This window comes from Desmodus rotundus, chromosome 7, assembly GCF_022682495.2.
Source record: "Desmodus rotundus isolate HL8 chromosome 7, HLdesRot8A.1, whole genome shotgun sequence".
In the NCBI taxonomy this organism is placed as follows: domain Eukaryota; kingdom Metazoa; phylum Chordata; class Mammalia; order Chiroptera; family Phyllostomidae; genus Desmodus; species Desmodus rotundus.
The window spans coordinates 5,118,816-5,135,710 of record NC_071393.1 but is presented as its reverse complement, the minus strand read 5'-3'; the positions used below and the strand labels follow the sequence as shown (position 1 = coordinate 5,135,710).

At 57.0% G+C, this 16,895-nt stretch overlaps 1 protein-coding gene across 4 annotated transcripts in view; it reads right to left on the bottom strand.

Moving 5' to 3' along the window:
* SH2B3 (SH2B adaptor protein 3) overlaps positions 1-13,209 on the bottom strand; it is a 34,961-nt gene extending 21,752 nt beyond the window's left edge. The window contains exons 1-2 of one of the 4 annotated variants that reach the window (XM_053928760.1): positions 12,830-13,209; positions 1,944-2,717 (exon numbers count right to left, since the gene is read on the bottom strand). In XM_053928760.1, the coding sequence (XP_053784735.1) occupies positions 1,944-2,690 (747 nt within the window). In that variant the 5' untranslated portion in view covers positions 2,691-2,717; positions 12,830-13,209. The remainder of the gene's footprint in view (positions 1-1,943; positions 2,718-12,829) is intronic. The other 3 variants (XM_053928763.1, XM_053928762.2, XM_053928764.2) reach the window with 3 other exon arrangements.
* Positions 13,210-16,895: the final 3,686 nt, after the last annotated feature.

Below are 16,895 nucleotides of genomic sequence, written 5' to 3'. Positions count from 1 at the left end.
AACCATAAAGGAAAGCAAGTGGGGCTTCATTAAAATTAAGACCTGTTCACGAGAAGGTCCCCTTTGAAAGGAGTAGAAAGGCAACCGACTCACAGAGCGGGAGGTGATATTTACAATACAAAGGAAGTACATCTAGAATACATAAAAACTCTTACAACTCAATAAGAAGATGGAACACTCAATAAAAACAAGCAGCATTTCACAAGAGTCCGTCCCAATGTCCCATAACCGTTTGAGAAGGTGCTTGACCGCCTGAGTCGTCAGGAAAATGCAAATGAAAGGCGCCGTGAAACACCGGTGCGCGCCCACCAGACGAGCTGAACTGAAAACTCGTAACACACAGTCGCGCAGCCGCTTTGGAAAAGTTTAGACGTTTCTCATGAAGTTAAGCCTGCGCTTATCGCGCGAGCCCGCGAGCCCACTCCTAGGACCCGACCTCAGAGAAACAGAAGCACCTGTCCCCCAAAGACCTCCAGGCACCATTCATGGGGGCACTGTCCGTCAAAGCCCCAAAGAGGGAGTGACCCTGCCAGCCACCAGCAGCTGAGAGGATAAACTGACTGTGGAGCATCCACAACGAAAGGCTGCTCAGCAGAGAAGAGAAGTGGCCTGGCCACACAGGCGGGAACGTGGACGGCCCCTACAACACAGTGCTGGGCGAAAGCAGCCGGACAGGAAAAGCTGCGTGCCATGTGACTGCACTTACATGAAGTTCAAGATCAGAGACCTGTCGTCTGTGGGGGCAAGACCCCGTGTCGGTGGGCGTCACTGATGGAGGGAGCCACACACACACACTCACACTCATGGAGCCTCCGGTGCACACCCCACACTCGATTGAGTACACCTGACACCGCAGTGAAGTCAGAGGGACGGTTATGTCACATGAGAGGACTCTTCGATGACACCCCATCCCAACCGCCAATGAGGGCCCCCGGGTTCCCTCACGGTGTGTGTTTATAACTCTGCGTGTACCTGTAGGCTCCGTCAACAGCCCCACCACGCTCCCAGTTCCCCCTGCACCTGGCATGCGCCTGGGACGTAGTAGGCACTCAAAAAATATCTGTTGAACAAATGAACGTGTAACTGTCAGTCTCCGGACCCCCGAGGGCTGGATCACGTCTGCTTGGCCTGCTCCCTGGGGCACGGAATTGGACCGCAGAGGGAGAGGGATTAGCGAGAGCCACACGGTCTCATCAGCCCAGTAACCTGGGTCAGAGATGGAACAGCTGTGTGGAACAGTGGCCCTTCAGGCTCACTACACGGCTGGAATTGAAGTAGTTGCAAAGGGAAAAGACAAAACTGTTAGAACTTGAAAGAAAGTAAGACATCCGCAGAGCATGGGGGGCGGGGGCGTGTGTGCAAGCCTGCAAAGGAATTCCACAGCGGTTTGGAACCCCCTGGCAGACAACCTCCTGCATGTCAAGGTCAGTCTGGGTCAGGGTCTCCAAGGGCCACTTGGACCAATCTGCCACAGCCCAGGTGACAGCTCATAGGGTGTCCCTGGACAGTCTACAAAACCCCTGACGCGCACGCCCCCAAACCGTCGGGGTTAACACAAACGAGAAAAGAAGGAGGGTCGACCTGTCACAGCCACGAGGCGCCTCACGACTGAATCCAATCGTAGAACAGAAATGGGACCTTAGGGAAACCTGGCGAAAGCCAAAGCAGCCGCAAAGTTTAGGTAACAGGGGCGCCTGATGTGGGTCCCTAGGACGAACACGCAGGACTGTCAGCTGAGGCAAAGCTGGGCGCCGTGTGCAGGGAAAATGCGCCATCTCGGCAACTTCTCTGTACATCAAGTGATTCTCAAAGACAAAGTTCAGTTTTGAAGAGGTATCCTTCCCTCTGGGCACCTTGCGGCCACCTGCTGGAAACCCGAGGCCCCACCCCCATCTGTCACCGTCCAGCCCCGCCGAGCGCAGCACGGCGGCCGCGGTGCCTACCTTGGGCGGGTCGAAGAGCTCCAGCAGGCGGTCCGCGCCGCCCTCCGGGCCGCGGGCGCGCCGCAGGGCCAGTCGCCCGCGCTGCCAGCGCGGCCCGCTGTCCATGGAGGCTTCGTCGGCCAGGCTGTAGCGCAGTGTCGCCTCCTTGAGGGCCTCGGGCGGCGGTTCCCGGGCCAGGCTCCAGGGCAAGAACTTCCTGGCCAGGCCAGGCTTGGGCCGGGCCTCCCCCGCGGCTCCAGCCGCCGGCACCTCCCCGGCCGAGCGGCGGCGGATGATGTGGCGGAGGCTGTGGCGCAGGTGCTGGAGGGCACAGGGCGCGGACGGCCGCGGCGGGGCCAGCTCCTCCGAGCTGCGGGCCTTGGGGAGGGCGGGGGCGGCGGGGGCGGCGGGGCCGGGGCCCGCCTCGGCTCGGGGGGCCTCGGCCTTGGCCGGGGGCCCGCGGCCCGCCTCCCGGTAGTCGCGAGCCGGCGGCCCGGGCGCCCGGCCCTGGCGCACCTCGCGGCAGAAGTAGAGCTGGAAGAGGTCGGTGAACCGCAGCGACACGAGCTCGGCGCGCAGCGGCGCGTGCTGCGGATGCTCGCGCACGAAGAGCCAGTACTGCCTGGCCAGCTCCCGCGCCGTGGCCACCGCGTGCAGCTCGCAGAACTCGCTCCAGCCCCGTGGGGCCGGGGCTGGGGCTGCGCTGGTGGATGAGGAGGCGGAGGGCGTGGAGGAGGCCGCGGAGGGCTGCAGGGCGGGCCCGTTCATGGCGGAGACCGAGGTGGCGCAGCCGGGCTGAAAGACAGGTGGGAACAGGCAACAAACCCAACGTCAAAAATCGAAAATTACTCATAACACATAGTGCTGGTGAAGATGCAGTGAAATGGGCCCTTCCATACCGAGCTGCGGGTACGGTTAGGAGGTACAGCTTTTTTGGGGGGCAATATGACGGGGTCAGTTTCAGACCCAGTAATTCCTCTTTTAAGTATTCAAGAGAAATCTTAGGACAACCCCCTGCTAGACGTTTCCTGCCCCCACATTTAAAGTAGGGAAAAAGTAGATACGACTGTTAAGCAAAAAATTAAACTCCCATGGCTGAAAGTCTTTTTGAAAGAAAGGGTTTATTAGGCCATTGCTAGGCAAAAAGAAAAAAGGAAAGAAAGAAAAAGCAGTGGACGGCTGGTCCCGGGGCGGGAAGTCTACAGCACCAGCAGCGCGGTTAGGTGGGAAAGAGAGCCGAGTCCTGCTCCTGGAGGTCCGACAGGGTTTTTATACATCAAGGGTGGGGGCGGGTGGGGGGCCGGCTAAGCCTGGCCTGAAAGGATTTACACCAGCTATAGACAAAGCTGATGCGCACACACGCGCACACACACAGAGGGAAAGTGTCTGCCCCTGTGGGCAGCACATTAGAAACTTCATGTGTAAATTAGACGAGGAGGCTCCCAGGGTTAGATAATCACTTGGAAATTCACCCTCAGTGTCAACAGAGCGCTTTTCACCCTCAGCCTGTTGTTGTAACTCAGGACACCTCATACTTGTTTCTCCGCGCAGCCTAATTGCCCCTCAGTCGGAGACTGGTGCACCTGCAGCTGGAATCTCCCGCAGCAGCCGGGGAGGATGTGGAAGACCGATGCCGCCACCTCGGTGAGATCTCCAAGGGACACCACGAAGCAAACAAAGCAAACCACAGAGCAATGCAAACTGCGCGACCCTGTTGACACACACACAAAGCCCAGCTGCCGGTGTTCAGGGGCACGTGGATGCGTGTCAGTGGTGGGAGAGAAAGGCGTGGCTGGAGCAGACCCATCCAGAAACTGTGGCCTCTGGGGAGGAACCAGAACTGGGGGGCAGGGCGAAAAGTAACCGAGGAAGACTGTAACAACTATTCACCAGAAAGTAAGGTCAGCAACATGAGCCCGTCAGCTACGATACCCCGTGTCCCACGGCTTCTGCCTCCTCGCAAGGATTTTCCTGCCAGGTGTGTCCGGCCCCGGCTCTTCCCCAACCACCCGTAAATCACCCATTCTCACTTCTGAAACCTAATACCCATCCAACCCTTCTCCTTTGTCCAAAATGTCTCATACACCCAGTAAGTAGTGCCTGTCTTTGGAATTTCTTGTTTATGTGAATTCCCCATGCACAAGTATTCAAACTCGATGTTTCTCCTTTTTAAAAACAAAAATACAGGGCCGGGAGGCTGAGTTCGGATCCCAGCACCACCACTTACTAGCTGTGTGACCTTGGGTGAGTTATTCAGCTTCTCCCTGCCTTAGTGTCCCCATCTGTAAAGTGGGGACCATGACTGTGCCTGCCTCACTGGAGCGTTATGAGGATTGAGTTAAATAATGGACAGGCCTCAGAAACTAGGAAAAGCATAATAAGGGTTGGCTGTTTCTATTGTTATTTGAATGATACAGTGACAGTGTATTGTTGCCAGAAAATACAAAGCAACAAATGAAGAGGAATAGATTGCCTAGACTCACAAAAGGTGCAACGATATTTCCTGCTCAGCCAACCCTTGCCCTCCCGTCCCAGCTGGGGCTCCCCTCAGGTCCCTCCTCAGGCACATCTGAAGGGCAGAAGCCCCCCACCCTCTGCTGTCCGCGGTGCTGAACCCCAGAGTGCCCTAGCTGCCATCGGAACAGGCCTTCCTTCCAGCTGGACCCAGGTGGGCTGGAGCCCCGACTGGGGACACATAATCATGCCTACTTGTTCACCTGCCTCCCCAAATATTACTGAGGGCCTACTATGTGCCAGACACCACGCCAGGCCCTGGGGATGCAGCAGTGACCCAGACAGAAATGCCCACTCTCCTGAGGCTGCATCTCTTTCTCTCTCTCTCTCTATCACACACACACACACACACACACACACACACAGAGGCTGCGTGGTCCCTGACACCCTGCTGGACCTCTTTGAACCCTGGGCTCCCATCTGCCAAACAGGGAGCAGTGTGGTATCGGCTGCAAGGAGTCCTTAAGAAGGGGACTCGAATGGAGATCTGAGCCCAGAAACTGGGGTTCTGTCACCCCACCATCTCCAGACCATGGTGGTTATGCCACAGCTGGTCAAAGCAGGACACCCAAGACAGCACAGAGCTGAGCACCTGCACACATTAGGCTCCTTGCACAGAGTAGGCAGTCAGTAAAAGCTGCCAGACAGAGGGAAGGGCGAGGAGCCACACGCACCCCTGACCGTCGCACTCTGAGAACACACGCCCCACTGCTGAAGGGAAGGGTTTCACCTGCACGTGGGGGTGGCCTGGACCCCGGCTGACCCTGCAGCATGCCTTGACACAGGTGAGGCAGGCCCTGTCCTCTCGGGTTGGGGACTAGAGCTCTCAGATTCCAGGCCCAGACCGCTGCCCCACCAAAGGGGCCCCATGGAATTGCCCCACTGGCTCCAGCTGCCTCTGGGTGACTGCATTAGCATCCTGCAGCCCTGCCTGCTCTCAGCCTGCTCAAGTCTCACTCGAAAGCAGCCCTCCCTGAGCTCGCCAATCCCGTACAGTGCGATACTGTCATTCAGCAGCTACAATTATGTGATTGGTGCCTATCTTGCCACCAAACTGAGCTCTACCAGGCCAGGAACTCCCCATCCTATTGCAGCTCCCGGCATAGAGCAGGGGCTCAACAAATGCCTGTTGAATGAACAAATGCAAGAGTTCAGCAGAACTTGCAACCTCTCACTCTCCTGGCAGACACGTGGCGGCCAGCACCCACCGATGGGCCAGCCCACCTCCTGTGTACCCTGGGCCTCTGCCTGCCTGTCCCTTTGCCTGGAACACCTGTCCCTGTCCACCCCTGGGTGTCAGTCTCGAAGTCCAACTGCAGGGCCAAACCCTAGTGGGAGCCTTCTTGGAACAGCTGTGCCCACTCCAAGCTCTGTCTCTGCACAGGCGATGGCTGGCCGCTCTCCTCTCCATGGCTCGCATTCCCGTTTCTCCACAAGAGTGACGTGCACTGAACACTCGCTACATCTCACACATTTTTCTAACTGCCCTTGCAAACGAGAACTCCCCCAAGTTTCATGACAGCATTCGGAGGTAGGGTCAATAACGGCTCCCATTTTACAGGCGGAGAAACTTAAGCACAAAGAGGTGCCACAGCTAAGGATGAATGGCAGGAGGCACCCCCAAAACGCCCATGGGTGCCCAAATGCACACCACAAAGAAGACTCTTCCTCGTGCGTGTCTGTGGAAGGGATGAGTGTGACCCTGGCAGGAGTATAAAGGTCTCATTCAGTTCCTGGCCCCCAACCCCACAGGTGGTCAGGGAAATAGCCACAGGGTGAACGTGGGGAAACAAAAAAGGCGGTGCTGGTTCGAGCTGTGCGTCCTGCTCCGTGGCAGACGCTGGCATTATTCTCTTGTTCATTCCCCACCAGAGGTGGAGTCCCAGCATTACGCCCAACTTATAGCTGAGAAAACTGAGGTGCTGGGGGAGTGGCTCTCCCGGGGTCACGGGGCCAGTGAGGGGCAGGGCTGGGATTAGAACCCGGCTCACTCTCAGTAAACATGAGCGATGCTACCTACCGTTTACCTCCCTCCCCCAGGGCTGTGCGGCCAGCGGACTGAGATGCCCTCCCATCCCTGCCCACTCCCCAGGGCCCGGCCACAGCAGGTACTCAGAAATACCAGCTGTATGAATTGATGAACTCTCGGGGTCCAGATGGGCTGCAAACAGCACACTCCAGAGCCATGCCACTGACCCAGGAGGACTGGCAGAAAAGGCAGTGAGTGGGGGGTCTGAGGAGCCCACCAAGACCCCTACCCCCACCCAGATGACCTCTCTGTGATGGAGCTGGCAACCAAACCTGGGGTCACCTCCTTGCCAGGTGCTACAGAAGAGGGGTTTCCCCCTCTGAGCCTCGATGTCTCCATCTGTAAAATGGGCCAATGTTCTCTGGGCATTTGCTAGGAGTATTCTAGGGACTGATGTCTCAGGGGTGCTTGGCACAGGACTCCTGAAACCAGTGGCTACTGCTACTTCATTACTATTACTGTTAGAAAGGAGGGCCAGCTCCAGAGGAGGCCAGGCCTGCCAGCCAGGAGAAACCACAGGGAGAGCCTGGCCTGGTGGGCAGGGCTGGGGCATCATGGGAACCGAACAAAAGACCTTCTCAGGGGATACATGGCCGCTTCAGGCAGGAAATGGCCAGCTGTGGCCCGAACCAGGGAGGCGGTGGTGCCAGGAGGTTTCTGGCGCTGTGGGCAGACAGGCCACAGGAAGACAGTCTCCTTCTGGAGCCTCGGCTCAGGTGGTGGCCATTTATTGAGCACTTACTATATGCCAGGCCAGGAGGAAGAGCACTTGCTCAGATCATGCCAACCCTGGGGGCAGGGGCTGAGAGGCTCTGGACAGAAAGCAAGTATTAATCACCTGGGGTTCCCAGGAGCCCCCAGGCTGAGGCTGCAGAGCAGGAGCTGGAGGGTTCTTCGGGCACTTCTACCCCCGGACCGGAGCATCTGGGAGCCTGAGCAGCCAGCAGGACAAGCAGCTTTCCATCCAGAGGGGCCTGCACATCCAGAGGTCCCCCACCTGCTCAGCCCGGCCTCAGGGACAGGAGCTCCCTAGCTGTGGGGGGGGGGGGGCTCCAGGATTCCCCTAGTCCCCCAGCAGGGTGAGGGATGAGGAGGATGTGATGCCAGAAGATCCCCTCCTGGCGCCCCACTCCCAACCCCCCATGGCAAACACAAGGAGTTAGAGACAGCTTCCTCCAGCCCGACCCAGGGGCAAGGTGGGGGCGGGTCTGCCTGCCAGGGCCCCAAGCCCAGAACAACCGTGTCCACTGGAGTGCTGCAAAGGGTGACCTAAGGAAGGCCCTGAAGTCTTAGCCTGTTGTCTGGTGTCCCTCATTCCACCTAAGGATATCCATCCTAAGGGACCCTCAAGCCTCCACCAAGCCAGGGAGATATCAGGCTCTGAAACAGCTGGGAGTCCTGGCTCTGCGCGTGGGGCCCATGACCCCAGAGATGGGGCTCTCCGACTCGCCCCAATCCCATCACCCTGGGTAATGTAATCTCGGCAAGCTACCATTTCCCTTTAAATTATCAGACCCAGGTGCAGTGAAGGCTCTTATCCACCAGCGGGAATTCTACCTGCCAAGGCTTGGGGAGGATATTTTAAATTGTGGTAAATGAAGTTAAAATGAGCCAAACATAGCCTCCACCCTCCCCTAGGTCTCCAGCAGCCCTGCCCCCAGATCACAGATGTTTGGGCAGGAAGTCTCAAACCTTCAGAGACACCTCCTCTGGGGAGGCCTCCAGGTTTGACTCCAGGCCACAGGGAGCATTTCTGTCTTTCCCACCCACAGCACCAACTTCTCCAGGAGCTGAGACCCTCTGCCCAGGGAGGCCCAGAGAGCTGGGGGGACCCCAACACACACTGCCGGGCAGGCAGCCCACTGCCCTCTCACACATCCAAGCTGGCAGGCCCACGGAGCAGCCCCGGGGAGCCAGGGCCCTGATGCACTCTCTTGGGTCCCCTCACACTCAGGGACATTTATCAGGCCGGCACAGTCTGCCAGACAGGAAATGTCCTCTGCTTCCTCTGCCCCCGCCCCAGACTGACACCCAGGCCCAGCCAGGCATGGGGAGGCGGGCAATGACAGGGACCAACCCCCCAAGAATGGGCAGTGCTCTCCAAACCCCACCCCCTCTCAGTCCCAGCCTATGACTTTTTCTTGTTAACTGTCCCTGGGTTGAGGGGAGAAGGGTAAGACCTCAACAAGGGGAAGCAGCTCAGCAAGCTCCCCCTCCCCCATCAGCGGGGCTGCTTTGGGGCAATTCAGGAGGGGTGCTCTCAAACCCACCCACTCCTGTGCCTCTCCCCACACTCATCACCCTCTCTGGGCCCCTCCTGTGATATGATACCAGAGTGCCAGCTCACAAAGGCCAGATTCCTTGCCAAAGGCCCTTTTGTGTCCACCTCGGCCAATCACATTTCCAGTCCCCTGGTCCCCCAAGGCCAGTCTCCCCCACCCCCACTGTCAGGCGCCCTGTGAGTCAGCTCCCGGTGAGCAGGGCACAAACTTCCTCCCTCCCAGGCCTCCCTGGGGAGACTTGGGGCAGCGGCAGCCTCCCCCTGGCCAGCCAGGGTGGGGGCCCACATCCGGGCTGGCCCCCAGAGGCTCCAGGCCTGGCTCATAAGGAAGCCTGCAGCCCGGCCCCCCTTGCCGACCCCTGACAGGGTGGCGTGGGAGGAAAAATCTTCCAGCCATCTGCTCAGCTGCCGTATTTCCGGCCTGGGCGAGCCAGGGACGCCGCCAGGAGGACCTGCTCTCCTGGGGAAGTGCCCCTTGCCCCTGACGAGAGGAAGGACTCTGGGCTGAGCAGCCAATGGTGGCTGGGGGGGACCCTGGGGCCCTGACCAGGGAAAGCTGGTCACCCAGGCCTCAGGGCCTGAGCAAGCAGTATCCAGCTGTGGCCTTTGGGCCTGCCTAGTTCCCAAGGGACCTCAGGCCCCCAGAAGCCAGGGAGCTGGGGTACAGGGCTCCTGGGTCCAATTAGGCCTGACTCAGCTAGTGACCCCAGCTGAGTCACTTCCCCTGGCCTTCCCGCCTCAGTTTCCCCAGGGAGGAGGGGTAGCTGGGAACTTGCAACTTGCATTACACCTTTGGACTCTGTGAGGCAGGCTTCTCCTGCCTGCCAGATGGAAGCAGCTTCCTGCCGCTCCCAGCCCCAAACGCTGCACAACCAGGGCCCCACAGAGACCCTTTCCCAGGAAACCTGGCAATTCAGTGCCAGCCCCTCCTGGGCATTAACAGCAGTTGCTCACACTTACTGCGCACTGATTGTGTGCCAGGCTCCGTACCTGCCTCCTCTCAAAACAACCTTGTTGTGAAGCCATTTTTACTGCCATGTCCTGGAGGAGGAAACCTGTCGCTCAGAGGAGGTAAGGGACAAGCCCAAGGTCACAGAGCCATAGAAATTACCCCAACACTCTGCCCGGTTCACACACTTAGAATATAAGCTCACATACAGGCTCATAGAACCTGGAGAGGCTGGGATTCTTGGCCCCCAATGGGCAGGTGAGGCCCAAAGTCATCAGGTAACTTGCCCAAGGCCTCACAGCTACAGGCTGGCAGAGCCCATATTTGGCTTCAAAGCCCATGCTGCTACCAGGAAGAACTGGGAACTTAACTGGAAAGGCGTCTCATTTAAATAATGATAACAACAACAACAACAACTATTATTATTATTAAGTGCCAGGTCCAGTACTAAGTGCTTTATGCACCCTGTCTCTGCCACTCAAAGTGGGCGGGTGCTAGGACTGGCAGGGGGAGGTGCTTTCAGCCCCACCCCATTCTGCCCAAAGAGAGAGGTTCCATCCAGGAGGTGGAGGTGTCCAGGGTGGCACAGCAGGACCCAGACATCCAAGGGGCCCCACAGGCTGAACTGTGGCAGGGCTCCCTACCTAGCACCTGCTGGGCCTTATCTGGAGTGGCTCTCCAGAGTTCGACTTGTATTAGAAAGTTCTCTCTATCAGCCCTATTGCGCACTGGGCTGGTGCCGCTCAGAGGATTGGGCTCCAGCCTGTAAACCAAAGGTCACCAGTTCGATTCCTAGTCAGGGCACAGGCCTGGATTGCAGGCCAGGTCCCCAGTTGGGGGCGGGCAAGAGGCAACTGATCGATGTTTTTCTCTCCCTCTCTTTCTCCCTTCCTTCCCTTCGCTCCAAAAAATAAATAAAAGTAAAAAAAAGTTCTCTCTATCAGAGAAAGCTCATGCCCAGGGTCCAGAAGAGTGGGGATGGGGAGGACCTGATAGAAAACAAGCAGAGCTAACATCCACAACCGACAGTGTAATAACAATCGCATCCTTATTACTCCTCCTCCTCCTGATCATGCAGTTGTAAACACTTGCTGAATTCACACCCATATGGTCCCAAGGATGCTAAGAAGCGGGCACACTCCCATTTGACAGATGAGAAAACTGAGGCTGGCGTGGTTAAGCAAGGTCTCATAGCCAAGGAAGCACCATCTACTCATCCTGCCTGAGTCTTCAGAATTCTTCTCCCCAAGACTCAGGGAGCCCGGAACTGACCATGTAGGAGGTGCCCAAGGCACCCATTAATGAACCCTCCACAGCCCATAGCCGGCAACACTCATGATGGCAACAATAACATTGCCGCCTCCACCATAACGAACCCCTTCTCTGCCAGGTGCTTCTCATACACTGGCTCCTTTACGTCTTTACCACAAACCTGCTATTACCCCATTTAACATAATGGGAAACTGAGGCTCACCAGTGTCACTTGCCCCCACCCTCAGCTGGAAAGGAGGCAGTGAGAGAACGGAATCTAAGCCTCCAGGATGCTCTTCTGCCACCGCTGAGCCCCTGAAGGTCCTCAGTCCAGCCCCTTCCCTGCCTCAGCCTCTGTAGCCCGCAGGGACTCCAACAAGTTCTAGGAATGTTCACCCTTTGGCTCAGAAGGGTTTTCCCTCCCCGAGGGGGGTTGTGGGAAAAGGCTCAGAAAAAGTATATTAAAAACCCTTCCAGCTTCCCCAACAGGCCCTGGCCTCTCATTCACTGACCCCAGGCTGCCCAGGCAGCCTCTGCCTGCTCTCCCCCTATTAGGGCTAGGTCTCTAGCCCCCATAGGCCCTGAGGAGCTGCCAGAGCTGTTTCCGCTCTCTCTGGCAGCCAGGTCAGTGACGGGAAATCCAGACACGACTCGAGCCCACAGCCCTGGAGACCTATGTGCCCACCGCCCTGGCAGGGGGCCTGTGGCTGGACTACAAGTGGGAATGCGGAATGGGCTGGCGGCCCCAGCTAAGCCTGGCAGCGTGCAGGTGTCAGGGGATGCTCACCTCCCAGGCAAGGGGGCACGGGTCTCAGCCCCTCCTGCCCCCAAAGCTGGACCGTGGCCCTGCAGACGTTGCATCGCCAGGCCCTTTGCTCTCAAGCCCCTGCCTACACCCCGATTTCACTTCCTCCCCCTAGGTCCGGCCTGGCCAGGCCCCTCCCTGGAGGCCCCCAGCTGCAGGCAGTGACCTCCTCACCTACATCATCGTGGCCCCGGGAATGGGGAAGAGAAACAGGGGAATGAGGAAACTAAAGAGAAAAAGCAGCAGCGGGACAGGCAAACGCAGTTCCTCAAATGCAGTCCCCATCATTCCAAAAGCCCCGGTGGCCAAAGGGAGGGAGGGGTTTCTTCACTGGGCATTGAAGGCCTCTGAAATACCCTCCCAGTCCTGCTGACCTATCAGTCCAATGCCCCACACCCCACCCCACCCTTTCTTTGGTGGGAAAATTCCCCTGGAGCCCCAGGTCCTGGTTGTGAGGGTCCATGCCCAAAGAGACCTGGGCTCTAGGGCCCCCTAAACCTTGTGAACCTTCAAATTCAGTAGCATGGGGGCGCCTGATCCTGCTTCCCCCCCCCCCCCCGCTGCAATGCAAGAAGTGGGGAGAGGAGCTTCCAAAATCGGGGTGCTACCCTCCTAGCCACATGGCGTGGCCTGGGAGAGGGAGTGAGCTGCGGCTGGAGGGCTCTTCTATTCTCACAGCCTCAGTTGGACCACTTTCACTTTCAAGGTACCTAGCGATGACTCCCGACCCTTCCTCACCGGTCACAAGTTGAGGGGGACTGCTGCCCGCAACGGGCTGGGCTGCTGAAGAGGCGAACTGGGGTGTTGGCCATACCCTCTCTCAGCGTCTCCCTCGCCGCCTGGGCTGCCCCCATTATATCCCCAGCACGTGTGTGGGTGGGGGTGTCACTGGGAGGGTGTCGCGGGCGCTGAAGAAGGGTCACCGCGGGAACGCCCCCAATCGAGTTAGCTGCAGGACAATATTTTAGGCTGTTGTAGGAGTGCACAGACCCTGGGCAGAACTGGACACGGGCCTCCTCTTCCCCCATTAAAGCCCTCCCATCCCCGAGGACGCGAGCGCTTGGGAAGGCGGGCTTACCTGAGAGAGAGGGGGTCCGGGCCCGGCCGGCCCATGGCGTCGCGTGCCCCTGGCCCCCCGAAATCCCGAGGGGGCGGGCGGGCCCCCGCCCCGGGCACGATCCCTCTGCGCGCCGGCTCCTGGCTCTCGGCTCGCTCAAGCGGGGCTCAGGCAGGAAACCCGAGCTCGGAAAATGGCCAGCGTCTCATCATTTCCGCCGCCAGAGCTTGACAGCTGCGGGGGGATGCGCCCCCCGGCCGCCGCCGGGGAAACTTTGCTGCTGCTGCAGCCGTCGCCACCGCGGGCCGCGATAGTCCGCGCGGGCCGCCGGGCGGAGGCGGTGGCCCGAGCCCATGCCGCCCCGCGCCGTTATGTAAAGGGAAACCGGCTCTGAGAGCGCAGCCCGGCGGGGGAGGGCGGCCACGGCAGGGGCGGGGTCTGGGCGGGTCCGGGGCGGGGCCACCCGAACCCCGCCCATGTCAACCTCGAGCCTGGCTCAGTCCGAGGGGGCTCGGGCCGGACCTGGCCCCGCCCATCAACCCGCTGCTCCAAGGCTGACCTGGTCTTAGTGTCTCCTACGAGGCCCGGCCACAGGAGGGGCTTTGTTAGGCCACGCCCACACCTCGCCCACCTGATTTCGCAACGCTCAGCCTAAAGAAGGGAATGAAAGGTCTGAGGGGCAGGACAATTTTGGCCCCACCCATGTAGCGCCCGGAGACCACCTAGCGCCTCAGCCAGCGGTGGCGGGGCCAGATGCTGGAGGGGCGGGGAAATGGGCGGGGAGGGGAGGGGCCCAGCTGCATGGCCTCGAGGGGGCGCGCCCCAGCCGACTCCCTCCTGCTGGGCCTTATCTGCGCGCGCCGGGCTGGTCGGTGCAATAGAAACCGCAGCTTTCATCATCACCCGTGGAAGGATCCCAACTCCACCCGGCCCCGATCATCCGCGTCTCTGTTGAGCCGACCCGCCAAGACTCCAGCACCCCCATTCTGATTCCGTCCCGACCCCAGCTCTGCTCTTGCCTCAGTCCGTGCCTGTACACGTCGGCCTCTATAGGAGCACCGGTCCCCCCACTCATTGCCCCCTCTCCTGGACCACTGGCTCCCATGCTCTCTGAGCCTCCTTCTATGCTCTTCCCAGGCCTACTTTCACTTTCTGTACATGCCTTATGTTGGGGGAAATTGACAATAGGCTCTCCCCTAAGTCTGAGGTGGAGCATAGGCTCAGCCAGCCCTTCCCCCAATGCATGGGAAGAAGAGGAGACAGGAATGCCTACACCTACCTCCCTCCCACACAAGAAACAAGTCGCTCGCGCCCCTAGCTTGCAGGGGCCACATCATCCCTTCCCAGACACCATAGTCATTCCTCCATTCCCCTGCCTCCCCCTCTTACTAGCCTTGGGCAAGTGACTAGATTTCTCCATACCTCAATTTCCTCATCTATGAAATGGAAACAGTACGGGTACCCACTCCACTGGGTTCCGGGGAGGATTAAATGAGTTAATGCATTAAAGCAGTTAGCGTGGGGCTTTGCCCAAGGGAAAACACTGCTGCATCAGTCTTTCTGAAACTATCAAGCCTACTCCTGCCCTTGAGCTACAGGAAGGGGTTCCCCCGAAGGTGGGGATTTCCAGACTCCACCCAGATGGGAAGAGGGGGACCTTGGAGCCCCATAACCTTGAAGGGGCTGGCCACAAACATGTGCTTTCCACAAATATGTATTAAATACCTATTGTGTGTCAGGCACTGTTTTAGGTACTGAGGACACAGCAGCAAACAAGACAAATACCCTCGCACTCCTGGAGCTGTCATTCTGGTGGGGGAAAGAGCAAAGGAGGTAAATGGGGTAATGTACTGTGAAGATGACAAAACACTTACGGATGGAGAGTGGGAAGAGGCTTAGACTGGAGGCTCCGGGAGGACATCTCTGAGGAGCAAACATTGGAGCTGAGGCCACACCTCCACCCCATCCCACTGCTAAAAGGATCCAGGCCTGATAAGGTTTGAGGGAAGGGCATTCCAGAGCAAAGGAACAGCAAGTGCAAAGGTCCTGAGGTGGGAATAAGCTTGGTGTGTTGGAGGAAAGTCAAGAAGGCAGTGATGGTGGGAAAAGATGGGGAAATGGACAGGTGGGCCCATCACATGGAGACTGCAAGGTCCTGGTGGTAAGTTTGGGAATTCTTTTGAGGACAATAGGGAGCCATGGAGTGTTTTGAGGAGGACCTGTTGAAGCTCAGATCCTAACTTTGGATTCAGGCTGTTGGCAACCCATCAGGAGGTGCTGCAGTGATGTTTGCACTCCATCTGAGGATGTGGGACAGGGGTGGAGGGGGAAGAGGGGGAAAGGTGTCGGGGAAGCCTAAATTATTCACCCTATATTACTGTCTCTTTATTCCACTTGGGTAGACTGAGGCTCAGAGAGATCACTTACTTGCCTGCAGTCAGACAGGGCCAGGTGATGCCAACAGAGCAGCCAGGTACACAGCCGTCGTCAGAGGGTCGCCGAAGTCTGCCAGCCACAAGCACTTTCCCTCTCACTGCCCAGACGGCTGTTCTGCTGACTTAAACGGAGACTTGTGGTTCTTCCCCTTTTTAATCACCGCGCACGCCTTCTCTCGCGCCAGATTTCTCTGAGGCCCAAAGTGGTTTTCTTTCTCCCTGAAGTTCTTCTCACCAGCGTCCTCTCCAGAGTCCAGTCTCTTGTTTCAGTGCTCTCTGCGATAGAGACGTCTCACTTGCTATTTTTGTCTTTCCTTAGAAAGGCAAAGGGTTACAAGGAATACCCCTTCCGTCTTCTTGCCTTGCCCTGGATTTGAGAGCATCGCGGCTTACAGCAGCGATTTCATCTTCTCGGAGGCTGGCCGATGGTGGCTCCTCCCACTCTGCAGGTCGCTGGGCCCCAACAAGAGAAAGAGGTTTGAATTCCCCCCCAAACCAAGCAAAGAGGGCTGAAGGAAGCTGCTCCCACGGCCCTTCTTCCAATGGGTGAAGGCACCTGCTTCTTGCCCAGTTCCAGGAGCTAATGACTCTCTGGATTAATAACCACAACAAAACAATAGTTGACAATATTAATAAACACCTACTAATACTATTAATAATATTAACAATTAACAATAATAATAACAAAATGGAAGTTAAGTGGTGCAGGATTAATAATAAATGGGTTAACAATAAATATAGTAATGTAACAACTGTTAAAGAGTCTAATGAATAGTAATAGGATTACAGGATTAATAGCAAATGTAAGTAACAATAGGATATTAGTAGTAATAATAAATATGACAATAACAGTTAACAGGCCTAGGAGTAATAGTAATAACAGGAACTAATGGTTACAGGATTAATAATAATAAATATAACATAACAATAGGTTAGTAATAACATTAATAATAAATGTAATATAACAATAATACAGTCATAGTTAACAGTTCTAGGACTAACAATTCAGCACTTAGTTACAGGATTAATGATAAATACAAAAATAACAATAAGCTAGGACAGAATTAACGGTGACAGATATAACCCTATTATGATAATGAACAGGTACAGGGTTAATAATACAATGAACAGGTTGTGAGGCTTGCTTGATGACAGGCAGGCCCTGTACTAGTGCTGAGAAATGGAACTTTCTGTGGTGATGGGCATGTTTTGTCTGGGCTGTTCAGTATGGTCACCAGCCACATGAGGCTACTGAGCACTGGAAGTGTGGTTGGTGTCCCTGAGGAATGGACTCTGTGACTTTATTTAATGCTAACAAATTGAAATTAAAGAGCCACATGTGGCTGGTGGCTACTGTCCTGGACAGCACAGCTCTGGACATTTTACATGATGACAAATTTGATTCTCACGGCAGCCCTGGGGCAGGTACTGTCATTATTAGAATTGTCCTCATGCTACGATAAGGAAACCGAGGCACTCAAAAGTGGGGTCACTAGCCCTGAGCAGAATCTTACCGCACTTTAAGGCAGGATGCCATTGTCTGAGGGGCCCCCTAACTGAGAAGGAAGACTGGCCCTGACCGGGGCAGCTCAGCGGTTTTGTTGTCATCCCACAGGCCGAAAGGTCGCTGGTTCCATTCCTGGTCAGGGCTC